The 18569-nt window shown below is 47.7% G+C and overlaps 2 protein-coding genes across 15 annotated transcripts in view; one reads left to right on the top strand and one right to left on the bottom strand.

Moving 5' to 3' along the window:
- The window catches only part of C21H20orf96 (chromosome 21 C20orf96 homolog), a 120622-nt gene that overhangs the window by 87516 nt on the left and 14537 nt on the right, over window positions 1–18569 (bottom strand). For 5 of the 14 annotated variants that reach the window (XR_008516910.2, XR_008516909.2, XR_008516908.2 and 2 more), the window contains exons 1-2: window positions 17763–18060; window positions 8047–8156 (exon numbers count right to left, since the gene is read on the bottom strand). Coding sequence is in view for 9 of the 14 variants with exons in the window: in XM_054541753.2 (XP_054397728.1) it covers window positions 8047–8082 (36 nt within the window). In the remaining 5 variants the exon portion in view is untranslated. Of the gene's footprint in view, window positions 1–8046; window positions 8157–17762; window positions 18076–18569 lie in introns of those variants that run through there. The other 9 variants (XM_054541745.2, XM_054541746.2, XM_054541748.2 and 6 more) reach the window with 5 other exon arrangements.
- Window positions 1374–7694, top strand: ZCCHC3 (zinc finger CCHC-type containing 3). The gene has a single exon (XM_003780594.5). It carries the CDS (start codon window positions 4955–4957, stop codon window positions 6179–6181), a length of 1227 nt encoding a protein of 408 aa, XP_003780642.2. The 5' UTR covers window positions 1374–4954; the 3' UTR covers window positions 6182–7694.

Below are 18569 nucleotides of genomic sequence, written 5' to 3'. Positions count from 1 at the left end.
ACTTGAACCCGGGAGGCGGAGGTTGCAGTGAGCCGAGATCATGCCACTGCATTCCAACCTGGGCGACAGAGAGAGACTCCTTCTCAAAAAATAAAATAAAAACCTAATTTTCCGGCCTCCCTTGCAACTAAGGTGGCTGCATGATTAAGTTTTAGCAAATATGATGTAAGTAGAAGAAATGTGTGCAAGTTCTTGGTCATGCCCTTAAAAGCAAAGGAGCCTAGCTTGTGTGCTAATACAACCACAAATGCAAGTTGTCAATAAACAGTAGCCTTAATGTAGGCATTATCTCCATTTTATAGACACAAAGCAGAACTGTAGAAGTGGCTAAGCATATAAGCCTTGGAGTCCGCTTGACGTGGATCACTAAGCCACTACTAGCTTTGTGACACTGTGACATTGGGCAACTCACTCTACCTCTCTCAGCCTAGTTCCCTCATCTGTGAATATGAGCAATAATTCTAACCTCATAGGGTTTGTTTCTGTATTGCTTTCCAAAACCTACTTCTTCTTTCAAGGTCCATCTCAAATCATGCCTCCATCTCCTGACTTTCTAATGGTCACTTCAAAAATAATGCAAATCCAAAAGTGCATTAAGAACTTGGACTGAGATGCAGATAGGCTTGACCAAGTTCTAGTCAATGGAATATAGGCAGAAGTGCAACATCTGCAAATGTCCTTATAGAGGAAGTGGAAGAGACATGCCCTTCTCTTCCACTTGTTCCTTTCAGCTGCTGGAATGGAATCTCATAGTTGGAACTCAGCAGCCATTTGGGCCATTAAATATTGTCGGAAATGTAGGTCATATATGGCAGAACATGAAGATAGAAGGAGCCTGGATCCCTGACACTATGCAGCCATGATATCAGCTCTGAGCTGCCTACCTCCAGACTTATTCTATGTGAGAAAAAATAAACTTCATTTGCATATGTTACCATTATTCTAGAATTTTCTGTTATTTAGCTATTCCCAACTAGCATTAGTGAGTTTCTTTTCTAAGACAGGGTTTCTCTCGATCTGTTGCCCAGGATAGCGTGGAGTGATCACAGCTCACTGCACTCACTGCAGCCTCAACCTCCTGGGCTCAAGCGATCCTCCCACCTCAGCCTCCCTAGTAGTTGGGACTATAGGTGGTGCCCCATCATGGCTGGCTAATGTTTTTTATTATTTTTGGTATAGATGGGGTTTCGCCATGTTGCCCAGGCTGATCTGCAAACTCCTGGACTCAACTGATCTGCCCGCCTCAGCCTCCCAAAATGCTAAGATAACAGGTGTGAGCCACTGCACTGAGCCAAGTTTCTTAACAATTCAAAAATAAAAAATCAGCTGCCATTTACTAAGTGCTTACAGAACACTGGGCAATTGTGTTTTCTTTTCTTTTCTTTTTTTTTTTTTTAACAGGGTCTCACTCTGTTACCCAGGCTGGAATACAATGGCAGAATCACAGCTCACTGCAGCCTCAACCTCTCAGGCTCAAGTTATCCTCCTACCTCAGCCCACAGAGTAGCAGGGACTATGGGTGCATGCCACCATACCTGGCTAATTTTTAAAATTTTTTGTAGAGATGAGGTCTCACTATGTTGCCCAAGGTGGTCGAGAACTCTTGGGCTTAAACGATCCTCCCACCTTGGCATCCCAAAGTGCTGGGCTTACTGGCATGAGCCACCTCACCAGGTCAGTTGTGTTGTCTTCACAGCAATTGTCTGTGAAGACAGAGAGCAAGACATGCCCCAGTTATCAAAGACCTCACAGATGCTTCTGAGACAAATCCCTTCACCTCTCTGAGCCTCAGTTACCTCCTTTGTAAAGTGAGAATAATTGTGCCTTAGCCAAAGATGGCAAACTAGTTGGTCAGGTTCATTCTGCACACATTTGTCTGTTCTGTTATTTTTTAACTAGAATGACTGAGCCAGGCACATTCTAAGCAGTTCACATGATAGTGACTTGGAGAACAGGTGAGAGTGGTCAGATTGGGGATATATTTTTGAAGAACTGCCATCAGGATTTGCCAAAAGAATGGATGTCAGGTTTGAGGGAAGAAAAGGAGACAGAAATGCTAAAAAGGAACACGGGTGGAAGCCAGTGCACTAAAGACAGAAGAATATAAAGAGAGAAGAGGCCTCACAAGAGAGACTCTAGACGCTCACGTGTTCAAGTCGTTGAGCTCAGGCCTTGTTCCAGGCAGCCAAACACTGGATTTCCGATCTCTCTTAGAAAAGCAGACATCTGGCAACACTGGGTCTGTGTCCCTCTGTGACAATAATCTGCCAGAAATGAATAAAGGCTGCTCTCTTCATATGGCCTCAGTGCCCATCCAGACTGCTTTCCTTGCAGGGTACCTGCCTGGCCCCTGTAGCTCCTGATGTAATAATCTCTGCAAAATTTGACCTGGAAAAAATGAAACTGACCAAAAGTATGGCCCTACACATACCAATAAAATCTTACAATAGAAGATATGATTAGCAAAATTGGACAGAGAGCCAGAACCTAATCCACAAATCAAATATTTTCAAAATACAGACAGATGCCTTTAAAGTCCGACACAAAACAAAAATGCTCAAAATACGTTGATTACATAAGAGTTCCTGACTAGTGCAGTAAGACAAGAAAAAGTATAAGATCTGAAAAAAGAGACAAAACCTTCATTATTCACAGACAATATGATTGGCAATACAGAAAAGTAAAGAGATTCCAAAAACCACTGGAAATTTTTTAAGGTTTCAACTTTGTTGCCAAATATGGGGTCAGTACACAAAATTCAATCGTGTTTCCTCTAACGGACACCAACAAACAATATGTAACTTCTGATTTACAATAATTTCATTTACAATAGCAGTCAAACCATGTGGTACCTTGGAATAAATCCCCAAAAGTATGTAAGACCTTTATGAAAAAAACTATAACATTTTATTGAAATTCATAAAATAAGGCCTAAATAAGTGAGAAATCAAGTGGGGTCACTGATGGAAAGACTCGGTGTTATAAAGCGGTAATTCTGTACAAATGCAATGCAACTCCAATTAAGATCTCATAGTTTCCTGGAACTTAGTAGGCAGGTTGTGAAATTCATATGGAGGTTCCAAATATAGCTGAGACCATCTTAAAGAAGACGAAAGAGAGAGAAGACTGTTTCCCATAAAAGAAGAAACTGGAGTTCAGATTTCTCTTTGGAAACTGAAAGATCCACCCACAGTGGACCCTCACTTCTGGAGAGGAATAATCAGCTACAGTTGACTAGCAGTTGCCCCTTCAGATAGAATATTCGATCTCCAGTTCACCCAGTATATCTTCTACTTAAGGCACCTGCCTGACCCTTGCAGATATTTGATTATGTGATAGTTACCTGGAGTGAGGGCTTAAGGTAAGAGGAATGGAAGACATTGTTTAAAATACATATATTGTTTGGTTGTGTAAGTATTCTCCTCATGGTGAAACCTGACCAAGCAAGTAGAAAGAATAACAGAGAAATATGTGAATCTAAGACATTTATGTTTCTGGTAATGGTGAAGTTCCAAGTATGATCACGGGAATGCGTGGCTGAGAAGGGATGAAGGAAATGGTGTCTGAGGATACAAAGTAAGAGGACTGGAAAGTGCAAACGGTACAAGTCAGTGGCTCCCCTGAGACCAATACCAGCAGTTGCGGTGAAGGGAATCTGCCTGTTAACAAGGTTTCCTAGGGTCTGATGCACAGTTCTTGATCCACAGCGTCAGAAATAAAGTGGTTAAATAAATATAAGCTACCGGCCGGGCGCGGTGGCTCACGCCTGTAATCCCAGCAATTTGGGAGGCCGAGGCGGGCGATCACGAGGTCAGGAGATCGAGACAATCCTGGCTAACATGGTGAAATCCCGTCTCTACTAAAAATACAAAAAATTAGCCAGGCGTGGTGACGGGCGCCTGTAGTCCCAGCTACCCGGGAGGCTGAGGCAGTAGAATGGCGTGAACCTGGGAGGAGGAGCTTGCAGTGAGCCGAGATTGAGCCACTGCACCGCAGCCTGGGCGACAGACCAAGAGTCCGTCTCGGAAAAAAAAAAAAAAAGAAAGGAGAGAGAGAGAGAGGAAAGAAAGACTTAACTCCTGCCTCTTTATCTGTAAAATGGGCATAATTACAGCATCGTTTTTGGAAGATTCCGTGTAATATAGTCTGAAGTGTGCTTAACACAGTACTGGGAACTTAAGCACTCACACTTCATCCTAAATACGACGAAAGTCTTTTCAAACAAATAAAAATAATGCAATATGACTTACTTGGAAATGTATCAAAAAATAAAGACCGATGAATGGATCGAGGCGTAGTGTGATAAAATAGAGTAAAATTTTAACGATAAAAAGTTAATGGTAAAATGTTCACTGTAAAACTTTCAACTTTTCTTCTTGAAAATGTGCATAATCCGACGTGGGAAAAAAATAATGCATTGCAGTCAGTTCTGGGGAAAGGGAAAGCTAAGTTTTAATTTTGCTATTGCTTTTGCTTTTTTAACAGAAAAGATACAAAAAAGAAAACAAAATGGGAGAGATGTTCCTGCACTCCGTCCCGTCTGTGGGCTGTGGGCCGTTAGCAAAGCTGCTAGCATGAAATCATCGAGCATCGCTTGCGAAATGTCAAATCCTCGAGAGCGAGGCCGGAGGCTGCCAAACCCGCGCTGGGGAAAGTGAAGCCTCCGGGCGCCCCATCCCGCTGCGGACGGAGGTGAGGTTGGAGCGAACGCTGGCGGAAGAGAGGCTCAGCGCAGGGGGCGCGGAGCCGGCGCTGGCCAATATGCGCCGCGGAGCCGGCGCTGGCCAATATGCGCCGCATGTGATACCTTTGAGGGAGCGGCGGGGGAGGGTAGCGTCAAATTTCAGAAAAAAAAAAAAAAAAAACCAAACCCACACAGCCCCGGCGGGCGGGCGCGCGCGATGGGCGCCCTTTGGCTGCGGGAGCGAGTGGAGGATGCTGGGAAGGAGGTAAAATGGCCACCGGCGGCGGCGCGGAGGAAGAGAGGAAACGGGGGCGGCCGCAGCTTCTGCCCCCCGCGCGGCCCGCGGCCCGGGACGAGGAGGCCGACGGCGGCCGCGAGAAGATGGGCTGGGCCCAGGTGGTAAAGAATCTAGCCGAGAAGAAGGGCGAGTTCCGCGACCCGCGGCCGCCGCGGCGGGAGGAGGAAAGCGTCGGCAGTGGAGGGAGCGCTGGGCTCGGCGGCCCCGCGGGCCTGGCGGCGCCGGACCTCGGCGACTTCCCACCGGCTGGCCGCGGGGACCCGAAGGGCCGCCGGAGAGATCCGGCCGGCGAGGCGGCGGCGGACCCCCGCAAAAAGAAGGGCGCTGCGGAGGCGGGCAGGAGGAAGAAGGCCGAAGCGGCGGCGGCCGCCACCATGGCGACCCCGGCCAGGCCCGGCGAGGCCGAGGACGCTGCCGAGCGGCCCCTCCAGGACGAACCGGCGGCGGCGGCGGCGGCGGCAGGCCCGGGCAAGGGTCGCTTCCTCGTCCGCATCTGTTTCCAGGGAGACGAGGGCGCCTGCCCCACGCGGGACTTCGTGGTAGGAGCGCTTATCCTGCGCTCCATCGGCATGGACCCGAGCGACATCTACGCGGTCATCCAGATCCCGGGCAGCCGCGAATTCGACGTGAGCTTCCGCTCGGCGGAGAAGCTGGCCCTGTTCCTACGCGTCTACGAGGAGAAGCGGGAGCAGGAGGACTGCTGGGAGAACTTCGTGGTGCTGGGGCGGAGCAAGTCCAGCTTGAAGACGCTCTTCATCCTCTTCCGGAACGAGACGGTGGACGTGGAGGACATTGTGACTTGGCTCAAGCGCCACTGCGACGTGCTGGCCGTGCCGGTGAAAGTGACCGACAGGTTTGGGATCTGGACCGGGGAATACAAATGCGAGATCGAGCTGCGCCAGGGGGAGGGCGGGGTCAGGCATTTGCCAGGGGCCTTCTTCTTGGGGGCCGAGAGGGGCTACAGCTGGTACAAGGGGCAGCCCAAGACATGCTTTAAATGTGGTTCCCGGACCCACATGAGCGGCAGCTGCACGCAGGACAGGTGCTTCAGGTGCGGGGAGGAGGGGCACCTGAGCCCTTACTGCCGGAAGGGCATCGTGTGCAACCTCTGTGGCAAGCGAGGACACGCCTTTGCCCAGTGTCCCAAAGCAGTTCACAATTCCGTGGCAGCTCAGCTAACCGGCGTGGCCGGGCACTAAACACCCGCCTGCCTGCCAGGGTGAACACACAGCCAGCTTACCCCTCTTAAGTGCCAAAACTTTTTTTTAAACCATTTTTTATCGTTTTTGAAGGAGATCTTTTTAAAACCTACAAGAGACATCTCTCTATGCCTTCTTAAACCGAGTTTACTCCATTTCAGCCTGTTCTGAATTGGTGACTCTGTCACCAATAACGACTGCGGAGAACTGTAGCGTGCAGATGTGTTGCCCCTCCCTTTTAAAATTTTGTTTTCGTTTTTCTATTGGGTATTTGTTTTGTTTCTTGTACTTTTTCTCTCTCTCCCTGCCCCCCTCCCACCCCCCCGCCCCATACCTTGTCTTCCCCTGGATTTTCACCCTTTGGGCTGCCTTGCTCATCTTTATGCCCCAGCACTAGGTACGGGGCCCAACACGTGGTAGGCACTCCATCAGTGTTTGCTGAATTGTTGACTGTGGCTTCTATCAGAGTGTCTACCTTTTGCAGCTCTTCCCCTCCCTCATTTAATTTGCTGCTTTTAATCTACGTGGTCTGAGAATTTGTGAAACCAGTGTTGTTAGAAGTGTATATAATCTGAATCAATAAGCTCTGAATGGTGGCCAAGGGCCTCTCTTATGGCACAAAAATGCATGGACTTCATGACAGCTCTTTTGGTGGCTCAGAAGCCATTTTTCATAGAATCATGGAATCTAGAATATTCCTGCTGGAAAGAACCTGAGAGTTGGTTTGGACCAATTCCCTGGTTTTCCAGCAGATGAAACAGGCCCAAAGAAGTTAAATGACTGGGTGAAAATTACATAGCTGTCTGGTGCCAGAGCCAGCCTATAGTAGAGTCCCCTGACCCCAAGCCCGGTGCTCATTCCACTACCTCTCACACTTCACAACAATTTCCTCAACACTTGAGGGCCCAGAAAGTCTGATCTCTCCAGAATGATCAACCCAGAGAAATGCTGAGAAATCATCTGGAGGAGGGAGCAGAAAGAAAAGGTTTTTAAGGAGGGGCTTCTGAATACTTGGGAGATACGCAACGGACCAAGGAACACACTCCAGGGTGCATTCGTTGCTCCCTGGGGCACCACTTCTGGATTAAAGTGTGCCTGGTCCTTTGGAGGCCCTACCCCTTCCCCATTCATTGCCACCAGTGAGAAATGGGGGTGCCCCTGTGTAAAGAAACCTACCAAAGGTTTACATTTGCACCTTAGCCTCAATAGCTAGGAACCCTAGAGAAGCAGCTAGCTGGAGCTCATCTGCAACTCCTGACTCTCAGGAGAAAGATGGATTTTAACCCAAAATTATGAGTGAGCTGTTAACTCTAAAATGTACTAGGGAGATAGGCCAAGCGAGAGGTCATGGGCCAACTAAGTGTTATCAAGTAGAAAAGACAGTACACTGCTTTTCTTTTAGTGTTTGCTTTTCCTTTGCTATATGTTTTGCTATTTCCTTGTGGCTTAGAATGTAAAATTGATTGTTAAAAGTTTTGTTCTGAATAAATATTTATCTTTTGTATTGCTAAAACTGGTGCACTATTTCCTTTCAAAGTGTTAGATGCACAGTTACCCAGGTCCAGACCGTATTTCAATCCCACTTCCCCTACACTCCATTTGTTTACCTTGCTAAATACATTTCCCACCCCTGCAGGCAACACTTAGCACCTACTACGTTGTGCTGGTCCCTTTGCATCACAATCAGTTAGCACACTGTTAAAACGGGTTTTAAGTCCTAACACAGCTCCAATAAATCAGAATCACTGTTAGAGGAAGTGAAACATTTTAGTTAATCATCCTCAAGCAATTCTGATGGGCAGCCAGGTTTGATACCAGAGTATAAGATGTGTGAGCTGAACCCTGCCCTCAGGGAGATTACAGACCTGTGGGAAAGAGAGGTGGTTTGCCAGCTTCTTCATCTTTCTGTTACTGTAAGCGCCGTTGATGGGATGCAAAATATTCTTGGGTTCTGGGAAAATGCCATTTCTTCCAGCTGTTGAAAAAGAAAGCGGGGTCCAGGGAGCTGACTTCTCCAAGTTAGCCCCTACTGGAGACTGGGCCTGCAGGCAGAATAGGGTCAAGGTCTCTGGACTTTAGGTCCAATACCCTGCAGACCCCAGATACAACCCTCTGAAGGATTTTCCAGCTGGTGACGTTAGGATGATCTGATCCTAAGAGTTAAACGTTCCCAGTATATTGACTATCTGACTGAGTGGTTTGAGGATATTTCCAGAGCTGATCTGGAGTTGGGACCTGATAGGCTCTTGGGAATCCTGTCTTTCAGAGCCACTTCAACCCCTCTCCTTGTCTCCCAAAGCAAGCAGACTCTCCCCTCCCTCCCATCCCTCTTTCCCGTCTTTGCCAGCAGTTTCCCTCCCTCTCACAAAGCTGGAGGCCAGGGGCCAGGAGAAAGCCTGCATTCACCATACTCTCCACCCCCTTCCTCAAAGCAGGCACTGTGCCAGGGAGCCTCCTTGAAGGAACCTTCCCTCTCCTGGCCCCATCCCCCCACTCGCCACGGGGGAGGAGAGGAAGAAACTGTTTCCCTGCCCATCCCCCACAGGATCTGCTTCAAGGCCTCCTGCCTGGTGGCCCAGGGACAGCCAGGGGCTGGAGCTGAACAAACCTCCCCCAGCTTCCTTTCCTGATCAAGCAGCCCTCAAATTACAATTCTTCACTGTTTTTGGGCTCCTGGAAAATGTGCAGAGATACCCGGACTGAGGCTGGTTGACTAGAGGACATTGATTCATTCAACTTCAACAAATACAGAAGGCATTAGAGCTGGGCCCCATGCAAGGGGCCTGCCTTGAACAAGACAGTGCACTTGCAATGGAAGGTACAGATAAGTAACAGTAGGCAATGTTTACAATAATATATTTAACATATTTTTTTTTTTTTTTTTTTGAGACAGATTCTCACTCTGTTGCCCAGGCTGGAGTGCAGTGGCATGATCTTGGCTCACTGCAACCTCCACCTCCCGGATTCAAGCGATTCTTGTGCCTCATCCTTCCAAGTAGCTGGGATTACAGGCAAGTGCCACCACACCCGGCTAATTTTTGTATTTTTAGTAGAGATGGGGTTTCAGCATGTTGGCCAGGCTGGTCTCGAACTCCTGACCTCAGGTGATCCACCTGCCTCAGCCTCTGAAAGTGCTGGGATTACAGGCGTGAGACACCGCACCCAGCCAACAACATTTGTCCTGTATAGAATTGTCTGAAGTAAAGGTTTCCCTAGAAGATAAAACGTCCTAACTGAAACCTGCAAGATGAGTAAGAACCAGGCTAAGAGCAAAGAGACAGCCAAGCAGCAGAAATAGCAGATGTAGAGGCCTGGAGGCCAGAGAGCACACAGCGTGTTTGGACTGGCCAAGAGTCAGGGGAAGATGTGGTTGGGAGAAAACGTTGAGAAGAGGTGTCACAGGGCTTACCAGCCACATTTAAAAACGTGGATTTTGTCCTCAGAGCCTCCAATCAGGCCTCCTCCATTCCATTCATTCTTTCAACACATGCCTGTCAAGCACCAACTCTATAAGGGCCTTTTCTAAGCAATGGAACACAGCATGGAGCAGGATAATCAAGTCCCTGAGGCTCAGATTCTAGAGTCACACAAGTACATAATTACAGACGATGATGATGCACTAAAAGAAACATACAGGGTGAGATCCCTGTTTAACAAGGAAAGCTGATCCAGTCTTAAGGGTCAGGGATAACTTCCCAGAGAAAATGTTTGAACTGAGATGGAAAGGACATATAAGGAGTTAATCGAGAGATGGGGCTGGGGGTTAAGGGATGGCAAGGGTATTAACCTAGGCAAAAGGGATAGCAAGTAAAACAACCCTATAGTGGGAGGAGGCATGACCACTTCTAGAGACTAAATGAATCAGTCTAAGTTTAGAAACAGAAACCACTCTCGCTGTTGAAGAAAATGCTGGTCCCTGGGCTGGGTATTAGGAATGACTCCTAGAACACCATAGAACTGTGAGGGGAGTTACTACCTCTCACAGAAAGACAGAAGCCAGGAGGCCACCACTGGAAAGGCTGAGCATGAGGACACAATGGTGAAGCTGCCACCCAAAGACAGGATCCTGGGATCAGAAAGTCACTGCCAATGCCACTGGCAGGACAGTGAAATGCCAAGTCCTTTCCCTGCCTCTACAAAGCCAGGGACTGTGCACTACTGTCTCCGCAACCATGTTTACAAGTAAAAGCAGCCCAAACTGTCTGGCTTACTTATGCCTCCCTTCCATCTTTTATGCAAATACATCTAAGTGCTGGAGCCCTAGCTGCAAGGGAGTTGGGAGATGTTTTAGCTTTCCAGCATCTGCAGCATAGGAAGGCACATAAAATGGGGATGGGTGCTGTCTGTCAAAAGACAATATCCAGCACAACAAATGTGACTGCAATGCAGAGAAGAGGAGCTCGTGGGGGCATCTGGTAGGCCATGTTGAGTATGTGGGTCTAAGAACGATGTGCCATTGAAGGACTTGCAAGCAAGAGAGTAACATGATTAGATTGGTTATGTTTTACAAGTATCATTCAGGATAGTTGGTGGAGACCGGGTCAGAGGAGAGCCCAAGTGGAAATACAGTATAGTTCACCCAGGTCTCTTGAGAGATGAGGACATCTTAGACATGGAAGGTGGAGATGGACAGAGAGAAACAGCAGGGTAAAGAGATCTTTCAGAGTTTAAGTCAACAAGATTTGGAGCTATATTTGACATGGGCTGGGAGAAAGTTAAGTACCAAGGATGTTGCCCAGGTTTCTAGCTTCTGCAACTGGATGGATGGTGGGGCTTTTCCCTGAGATGTGAAACAGAGGAGAAAATCCAAGTTTAGGGTGAAGGGCTTGAATTTGATTTTGGATATATTGAGTTTGAGGTCTCCGTAGAGGATATCTAAGAGGAGATGTGGAGTAGGCGGTTGGATACACACAGATCTTACATTCCTAGGAGAATTCTGGCCCTGAGAAATAAACATAGGAGTTGTATAGCTGTGGCTTTCAAACTGTTTCACCACATCCCACAGTAAGATATATATTTTACATTGCAGCCGTCATACATATGCATGTGTGTATTTATATCTAAATCTGAAATAAGCTTCCTCAAACAATATTTGCCCTGTGCATGATGCACCTTGACACTTTCTATTCTATTGCTTCATCCTTTTGTCAATGCTTATATGACACGTTAAACTGATTTCACACTCTCCTAATGGTCAAGAGAAAAAGCAGAAGGAAAGATTATACCAACTAAGATTGTGCTTCAAGCAACTTTGACATAGTTTTCCCTGATGGAAAAGGAGATGGTGAAAAACTAATAAGGGACAGCCAGAAAGGGAGAAGGAAAACAAGAATGTGCAGAGACACATAAACCAAGGGAGGACATTTCAGGTGGTAGGGGTTAACAACCGTGTCAAGGGCTGCAAGAGATCAAGTAAAATCAGCTCTAAGAAATGTCAATTGAGGCCTGGGCACGGTGGCTCACGCCTGTAATCCCAGCACTTTAGGAGGCTGAGGCAGGCGGATCATGAGTTCAGGAGATTGAGACCATCCTGGCTAACACAGTGAAACCCCGTCTCTACTAAAAATACAAAAAATTAGCTGGGCATGGTGGCGGGCACCTGTAGTCCCAGCTACTTGGGAGGCTGAGGCAGGAGAATGGCGTGAACCCGGGGGGCGGAGCTTGCAGTGAGCCGAGATTGAGCCACTGCACTCCAGCCTGGGCAACAGAGCGAGACTCCGTCAAAACAAAAACAAACAAAAAAAAAAAACTGTCAATTGAGATCAGAACTGAAGAGTGCCCTAGGATTGAGTAGTGTGGAGGTTATCAATAAGGGCCTTTTAGAGGAAAGTGATGGGGGCATATTAAGGAGCAAATGATCTTTCTAAGATGTCAATCTGGCATGCTGACCATTTTATTCCCGTGTCACATCCTCTGGGACTCCCTTGTGCACTTGGAACCAAGCCTGGTACCCGATCCCTTTCACAAGAGGCTCCTGGACTCCTTTCCAACCTTACTCTCAGCCAGATTGCCCATTTCATCCCTTTGTGTCAACTCCAGTTACAGCTGACAAACAGCAACCAGAAAGAATTTTGGAGTATGGAGTGGTACAAGACCAAGCTAAGGTGCCGGGTGCAATGGTTCATGCCGGTAATCCTAGCACTTTGGGAGGCCTAGGCGAGTGGACCGCTTGAGGTCAGGAGTTCGAGACCAGCCTGGCCAACATGGTGAAATCCTGTCTCTACTAAAAATACAAAAAAAAAATTAGCCATGTGTGGTGGCATGCGCCTGTAGTCCCAGCTACTCAGGAGGCTGAGGCAGGAGAACTGCTTGAACCTGGTGATACGAGAAGGGAAGTGCTGGGAAGGGAAGGGCACAGTCCCTTTAAATGACATGGAAGGGAGGAAGGGCGTGGTCCCTGGCTAGGGCGCCACCCAAGCCTGTGCCCATGGACCTAGGTGAGGACAGGCATTTTTGTTTTCCTTCCCAAATGTTGCATTTCCCAAGACCACCCTGGCCTGCCACGCCCCCATCCTGTGCCTATAAAAACCCTAGCAGGCAGACACACAGGTAACTGGACCGCTAGAGGAGCACATCAGTGAAGGAACACACAAGTGGCTGGATGTCGAGAGGAACGCACCGACAAGCACCGGCACACCAGCACACCACAGGCCACCAACCAACAGAACTATGCAGAGTTTGGCTGGGGCAGTTGGAGGGGAGCCCGGGCCACTGAACAGTCCAACTGCAGGGGAAAACCTTCTCACTCCATCCCCTTGTGGCTTCCCCCATCTGCTGAGAGATACCGCCATCCAATAAAACCTTGCACTCATTCTCCAAGCCCAGGTGTGATCCAATTCTTCTGGTACACGAAGGCAAGAACCCGGGATACAGAAAGCCCTCTGTCCTTGCAACAAGGTAGAGGGTCTAATTGAGCTGGTTAACACAAGCCACCTATAGATGGCAAAACTAAGAGCATACGGTAGCATAAGCCCATTGGGGCTTCAGGAGCTGTAAACATCCACCACTAGACACTTGTGGGGTCGGAGCCCCACAACCTGCCCGTCTGTATGCTCCCCTAGAGGTTTGAGCAGCGGGACACTGAAGAAGCGAGCCACTCCCCCTGTCACATGCCCTGGGACGGGGACAAGGGAACTTTTCCCGTTTCAGTGGGAGGCAGAGGTTGCAGTGAGCCAAGATTGTGCCACACTGCACTCTAGCCTGGGCAACAGAGCGAGACTCCATCTCTAAATAAATAAATAAATAAATAAATAAAAGGACCAAGCTAAGGGTGAGGAGATGTCAGATCATGCTGAGTTGAGGGTGGGGGCTCCACAGGAGTGTACTAAACATGTACAAAGGCACTGATACATACAGCCCCATTTGCTGGCTTGTCAATGTGACTAAGATTTGGGGTAGGACATAGTACAAGAAAATAAACACAGATATATTATGGAACAGAATGTAAACTTTGCAGTTTTTTTTTTTTCTTTTTCTTTTTTTTTTTTTTTGAGGCAGGGTCTCACTTTGTTAACCAGGCTGGAGTGCAGTGGCTCACTGCGTGGCTCACTACAGCCTCCAACTCCTGGGCTCAAGCAATCCTTCTGCCCCAGCCTCCTGTGTAACTGAGACTACAGGCACGCACCACCACACCCAGCACCCAGCTAATTTTTTCTTTCTTTCTTTCTTTCTTTTTTTTTTTTCAAGACGGAGTCTCACTCTGTTGCCCAGGCTGGAGTGCAGTGGCACAATCTCGGCTCACTGCAACCTCTGCCTCCTGGGTTCACTGTGGATATATCCCCTCCCAGGATATACCCATCACTGTGCCTGGCACAGCTGCAGCCTCCCAAGTAGCTGGGACTACAGGCACCCACTACCACGCCTGGCTAATTTTTTGTATTTTTAGTAGAGATGGGGTTTCACCGCATTAGCCAGGATGGTCTCAATCTCCTGACCTCATGATCTGCCTGCCTCGGCCTCCCAAAGTGCTGGGATTACAGGCGTGAGCCACCACTCCCAGCCTCTCTCTTTCTTTCTTCTCTTTTCTTCTTCTTTCTTTTCTTCCTTCCTTCCTCCTTTCCTTCCTTTCCTTCCCTTTCTTTCTCTCTCTCCTTCCTTCCTTCCTTCCCTCCCTCCCTCTCTCTCTCTCTTTCTTCCTTTCTCTTTCTTTTCTTTCTTCAGGGTCTCAATATGTTGCCCAGGCTGGTCTTGAACTCCTGCCCTCAAGTGATCCTCCCACCTTGCCTTCTCAGAGTGCTAGGATTACAGGTGTAAGCCACCACACCCAGCCCAAGAACGATTTTATTTTTTTTTTTATACAGACAGGGTCTTCCTATGTTGCCCAGGCTGGACTGAAACTCCTGGACAACATAGCAATCTTCCTGCCTCAGCCTCCCTAGTAGCCAGGACTACGGGTGTGCACAGAACAAATTATATGTATTAATATGGAACAATCTCTAAGACACATTATAAAATGAAAAAAAGCAAGATATGGTATCCTACAGTTTACATTTTTTAATGTTGGAATAAATACATACATACCCTCAGCACCATAGGAAAGATTTTGAAAAAGAAAAAATATATATACATATTCTAATTTATGTACAAATATGTAACACTAGAAGGATATTGATGAAATTCGTAATTTGTAACTTTGAAGAACTGGATATTTGGGGTTTGGGATAAAAGGAAAGTTTATTTTCCTCTGTGTATCCCTGCTTTTAAAAACATATTTCATCCATTATCTCTAACAACAAAAACAACTTTTAACAACAAAAATAAATGCAAAACACAAGACTTCAACGAAATTCCTATAGACTTTAGAGAGACAGGAGTCCATCTCCTCTATCTTTAAAAATAAAGGCCGGGCTTAGTGGCTCATGCCTGTAATTCCAACACTTTGGGAAGCCAAGGCAGGAGGACTGCTTGAGCCCAGGAGTTTGAGGCCAGCTGAGGCAACACAGGGAGACCCTGTCTCTACAAAAAAAAAAAAAAATCGTTGGGTGTGGTGGTATATGCCTGTGGTCCCAGCTACTTGGGAGGCTGAAACAGGAGGATCACTTGAGGTTGAGGCTGCAGTGAGCCGTGATGGCGCCACTGCACTCCAGCCTGGGCCGCAGAGTGAGACCCTGTCTCTAAAAATAAAATAAAATAAAAATAAAAAAATAAGAATCTTGATGGAAGAGTTTAAGAAATTCTATAGCAGACAACACCTTGGTCTCCCTGCTTCCAGGCTCCCTCTCCTTCCAACCATGGAATCCACCCCAAAACAAAATTTGATCACATTTCTCCCCTGCTTAAAGATCTTCAAAGATTTTGCATCCTCCCTGGTGTTCACCAGGGCCTGCCTGACCAGCCCTGCCTCCTCTGGGCCTCCTCTCTTGTCGGGCCTCACCCCCTTACCCTGGCTTGGCTTCCCCTTCTGCTCCAGCTGGTCATTCCTGGAAGCAGATCTCTTCCTCCCCTACCCATGGTTAATCCTTACCTGCCTGGGGCACTCAGCTCTAATGCTACTTCCTAACTAGAGCCTACCCTAACATCCTGTATCAGACCCTCTCTCCCTGGCCTCTCCTTCAGCAGTTACTCGGATGCAATGATTATGCTTATTTGTGCCATGGTTTGATTGATATCTGCCTCTGCCTCTCCACTTTGAGCTCCCTGAGGGCCCGAACCAGTCTCTTTTGGCTCACGGTTATAGCTTCAGCAATTAGCACTGTGCCTGGCACAGAGTAAAGCCTAGTAAATATTTATTGCATGCATGATCTAGAATCACTTGGCTGAGGTTACAGATTAAGACACGTGTCTACTTGTCCTTCCTTAATATACTTAACATACCTTAGCACTCCGTCATTGCCTGCCTACTGAACAAGGGCTTATTCATTCATCTTTTAAAAGCTAACTCACTCTTTTAGTTTTCCCACCTTTGATAAGGGAGGATAGGACCTGGGAGGTCAGGCCCTTGGTTTACTAGCTCATCCTCCTCTATTTCTCTGAGAGCATAAAATCACTGGAAGTCAGCCAGCATGCCCCATGGCACTGTGAGGCACAGGGGAGAAGCACCAGGCTCCTGGATTCTGAATGCCTGGGTTTGAAGCCTGGCAAGAGTGGCCCCTTCCCTGAGTCCCCCACCACCCCTCCCCATGGGGCGAGGATTCTGCAGGCATGAGAAGTGCTCACCCAGAGTCTGTGCCTATGCCTTCTAGAACACGCTCTGATATGCCATAATTCCCTTCCAAAATGTCACTAAGTTAATTCACAGGGCCCTTCGTGGGCCTCAACCCTGGCTTCATCTCACCTGAGGGCAAATTATACTGCCTGATGCACATCTTATAGTTCTGAGCCTTGGGCCTCAAGATAGCTGTTTGCAGGTGACAGCTAGGTGTTGACCCATGCATGCTAGCTCCATCACTGATGGGATGAGAGGTAGCTGGATAAGGGATGGATACAGGATCCAGGGAACAGGTCTCCTCGGGCCTACATATTTTGGCACATAACTCCAAGGGTCTTAGAATTCTAATTTGAACATGGCCTTCCGGGTTGTTAGAGGATATATCCATCAAGGAAGAAAACAGAACATATTTCATTTAACACTTGCTGGACTGTTGTATAATTTCTAACAATAGAGACATATGGTATATGGGCCTCCAACTCTACTCTTGTTCTGAGCCCCACAAATGCCCATTTGGTTCTGTCATTTCTTTGCATAGACAAGCTACATAACCTCTCTGAACTTCAGTTTCCTGAGCAGGAAAATGGATCTATGGTAATAACTACATTATCAGGGCTGGTGAGAAAATGAAATAAAATAACCCATGTCAAGGGCTTGACAAGAGTGCCAAGCCCTCAGTATATAGTTGCTACCATTGTTATTTTATCCTTTATTTTATGCCCTCTGGCTGTCATCTCCTATGACTTCCTATATGATCTCCAAACTGGTCTCTTTTGTAGGGTTTCGACACTGCTGCTCCCTCCTGCCTCCTTACCCACAGCCAATAACCTCCCCATTCTCTCCACCTAGTCAAATCCCACCGTCTTCAATTGTGATAATAGCTACTGTTGATTGCACGTTTACTACGTTTCAGACATTGTATTAAGAACTTTCCATGCATTATCTCAACTCAGTTCTGACACCGACTCAATGAAGTAGGCACTGTTTATTATTCCCCAAACACAAAGACACAGGGATCTGGAGATTGGAAGCACTGGCGGCTGCAAGTGGCGGGGCTGGCGGGGTGTGAAGCCAGAGACGAGTCTTTCTGCAGTCAGGCCTCCCAAATCCCGGGATGGAATCAAGGAGCCTTTGGCTGTCCCACCCTCTTTCAGTGCCCCGGCGACCCCTCCTCCTCCAAGCCCCCAAATCCAAGTCTGTTATATCCCGTCAGCTCTACGGGTCTGCCTGTGACTTTTCAGCCCAAGGGGGCGGGCACTTCGTGTCACGCCACGTTGTCCACATCATCGATCCTCCCTCCCTCTCTCCCCTTCCTTCCTTCCCTCCCTCTCTTCCTCCCATTGAGTGCCAGTTCTGTGCCAGGCTTTGGTGTTCAAAATGTTACGAGTGGAGAAGTCAGAGAAGGATGGAATTATAGGTTTTTCTTCTTCATACCTTTCTGTTTGGCTGATTTTTTTCAAATGAGCACGCAGGCCCGGTTCCTCAAACCCACTTCAAATGTGGCATTGCTGGGTTGGTTTGGTCCAAGGAAAGCCCTGTCTCCTTAACTCCCAGCCCCCACGCCTCCTCCGCCGGCCCTCAAATCCAGGCCGCCCTGCCCCCTCCGGAAAGGGGAGTTGGGGGCGAACGCAGAAATCTGAGTGGCTCTTTCAAGCCTCCGTTGCCATAGAAACCGGCCGCACAGGCCTCGGCTGTCCATTACACCATCCTCTAGCCACGCAGCCAATAGACTCCGAGCTCCATCGCCAGAGGCCCCGCCCCCCAGCTCTGGGGAGTCCTCCAATCAGCAGGTCCCGTGGCTTAGAGCCCTGCCCTCGGCCCAGGGACACCACCAATGCGCTTCGACCCTGCCCTCCTTCTCTTCGGTGTAACAAGAAGACTCGATTTTTTTTTTTTTTTTTTTTTTTTTAGGAATTCTCCAGATTAGAAGGAATTGGCAGTAAGGCCTCTGTCAGCTGCACCCTGAATAATCTTTGGCTGCTATTTTATTTAAGGAGAGCAAAACTGTTTCAATTACGCAACAATATATACCATTCTCTACTAAAACAATTTTAGGAAATGAAAATGTAGGCAATGGGATGATATAGTCTGCTCTATGAATGTCTTTCATTATAGGTATTTTAATTTAACTTAAAATGATCAAGGAACTAGTCATCTTTCCTTTGTATTTCAAATGCGTACAAAATTAAAGATACCCAGTTTTTTTATGCAGAGTTCATGAGACATTGACTTAATTAGCTG

This window comes from Pongo abelii, chromosome 21, assembly GCF_028885655.2.
Source record: "Pongo abelii isolate AG06213 chromosome 21, NHGRI_mPonAbe1-v2.0_pri, whole genome shotgun sequence".
Classification (NCBI taxonomy): Eukaryota; Metazoa; Chordata; class Mammalia; order Primates; family Hominidae; genus Pongo; species Pongo abelii.
Note: the sequence above shows the minus strand (reverse complement) of the source record. Positions and strands in the feature narration are given on the sequence as shown.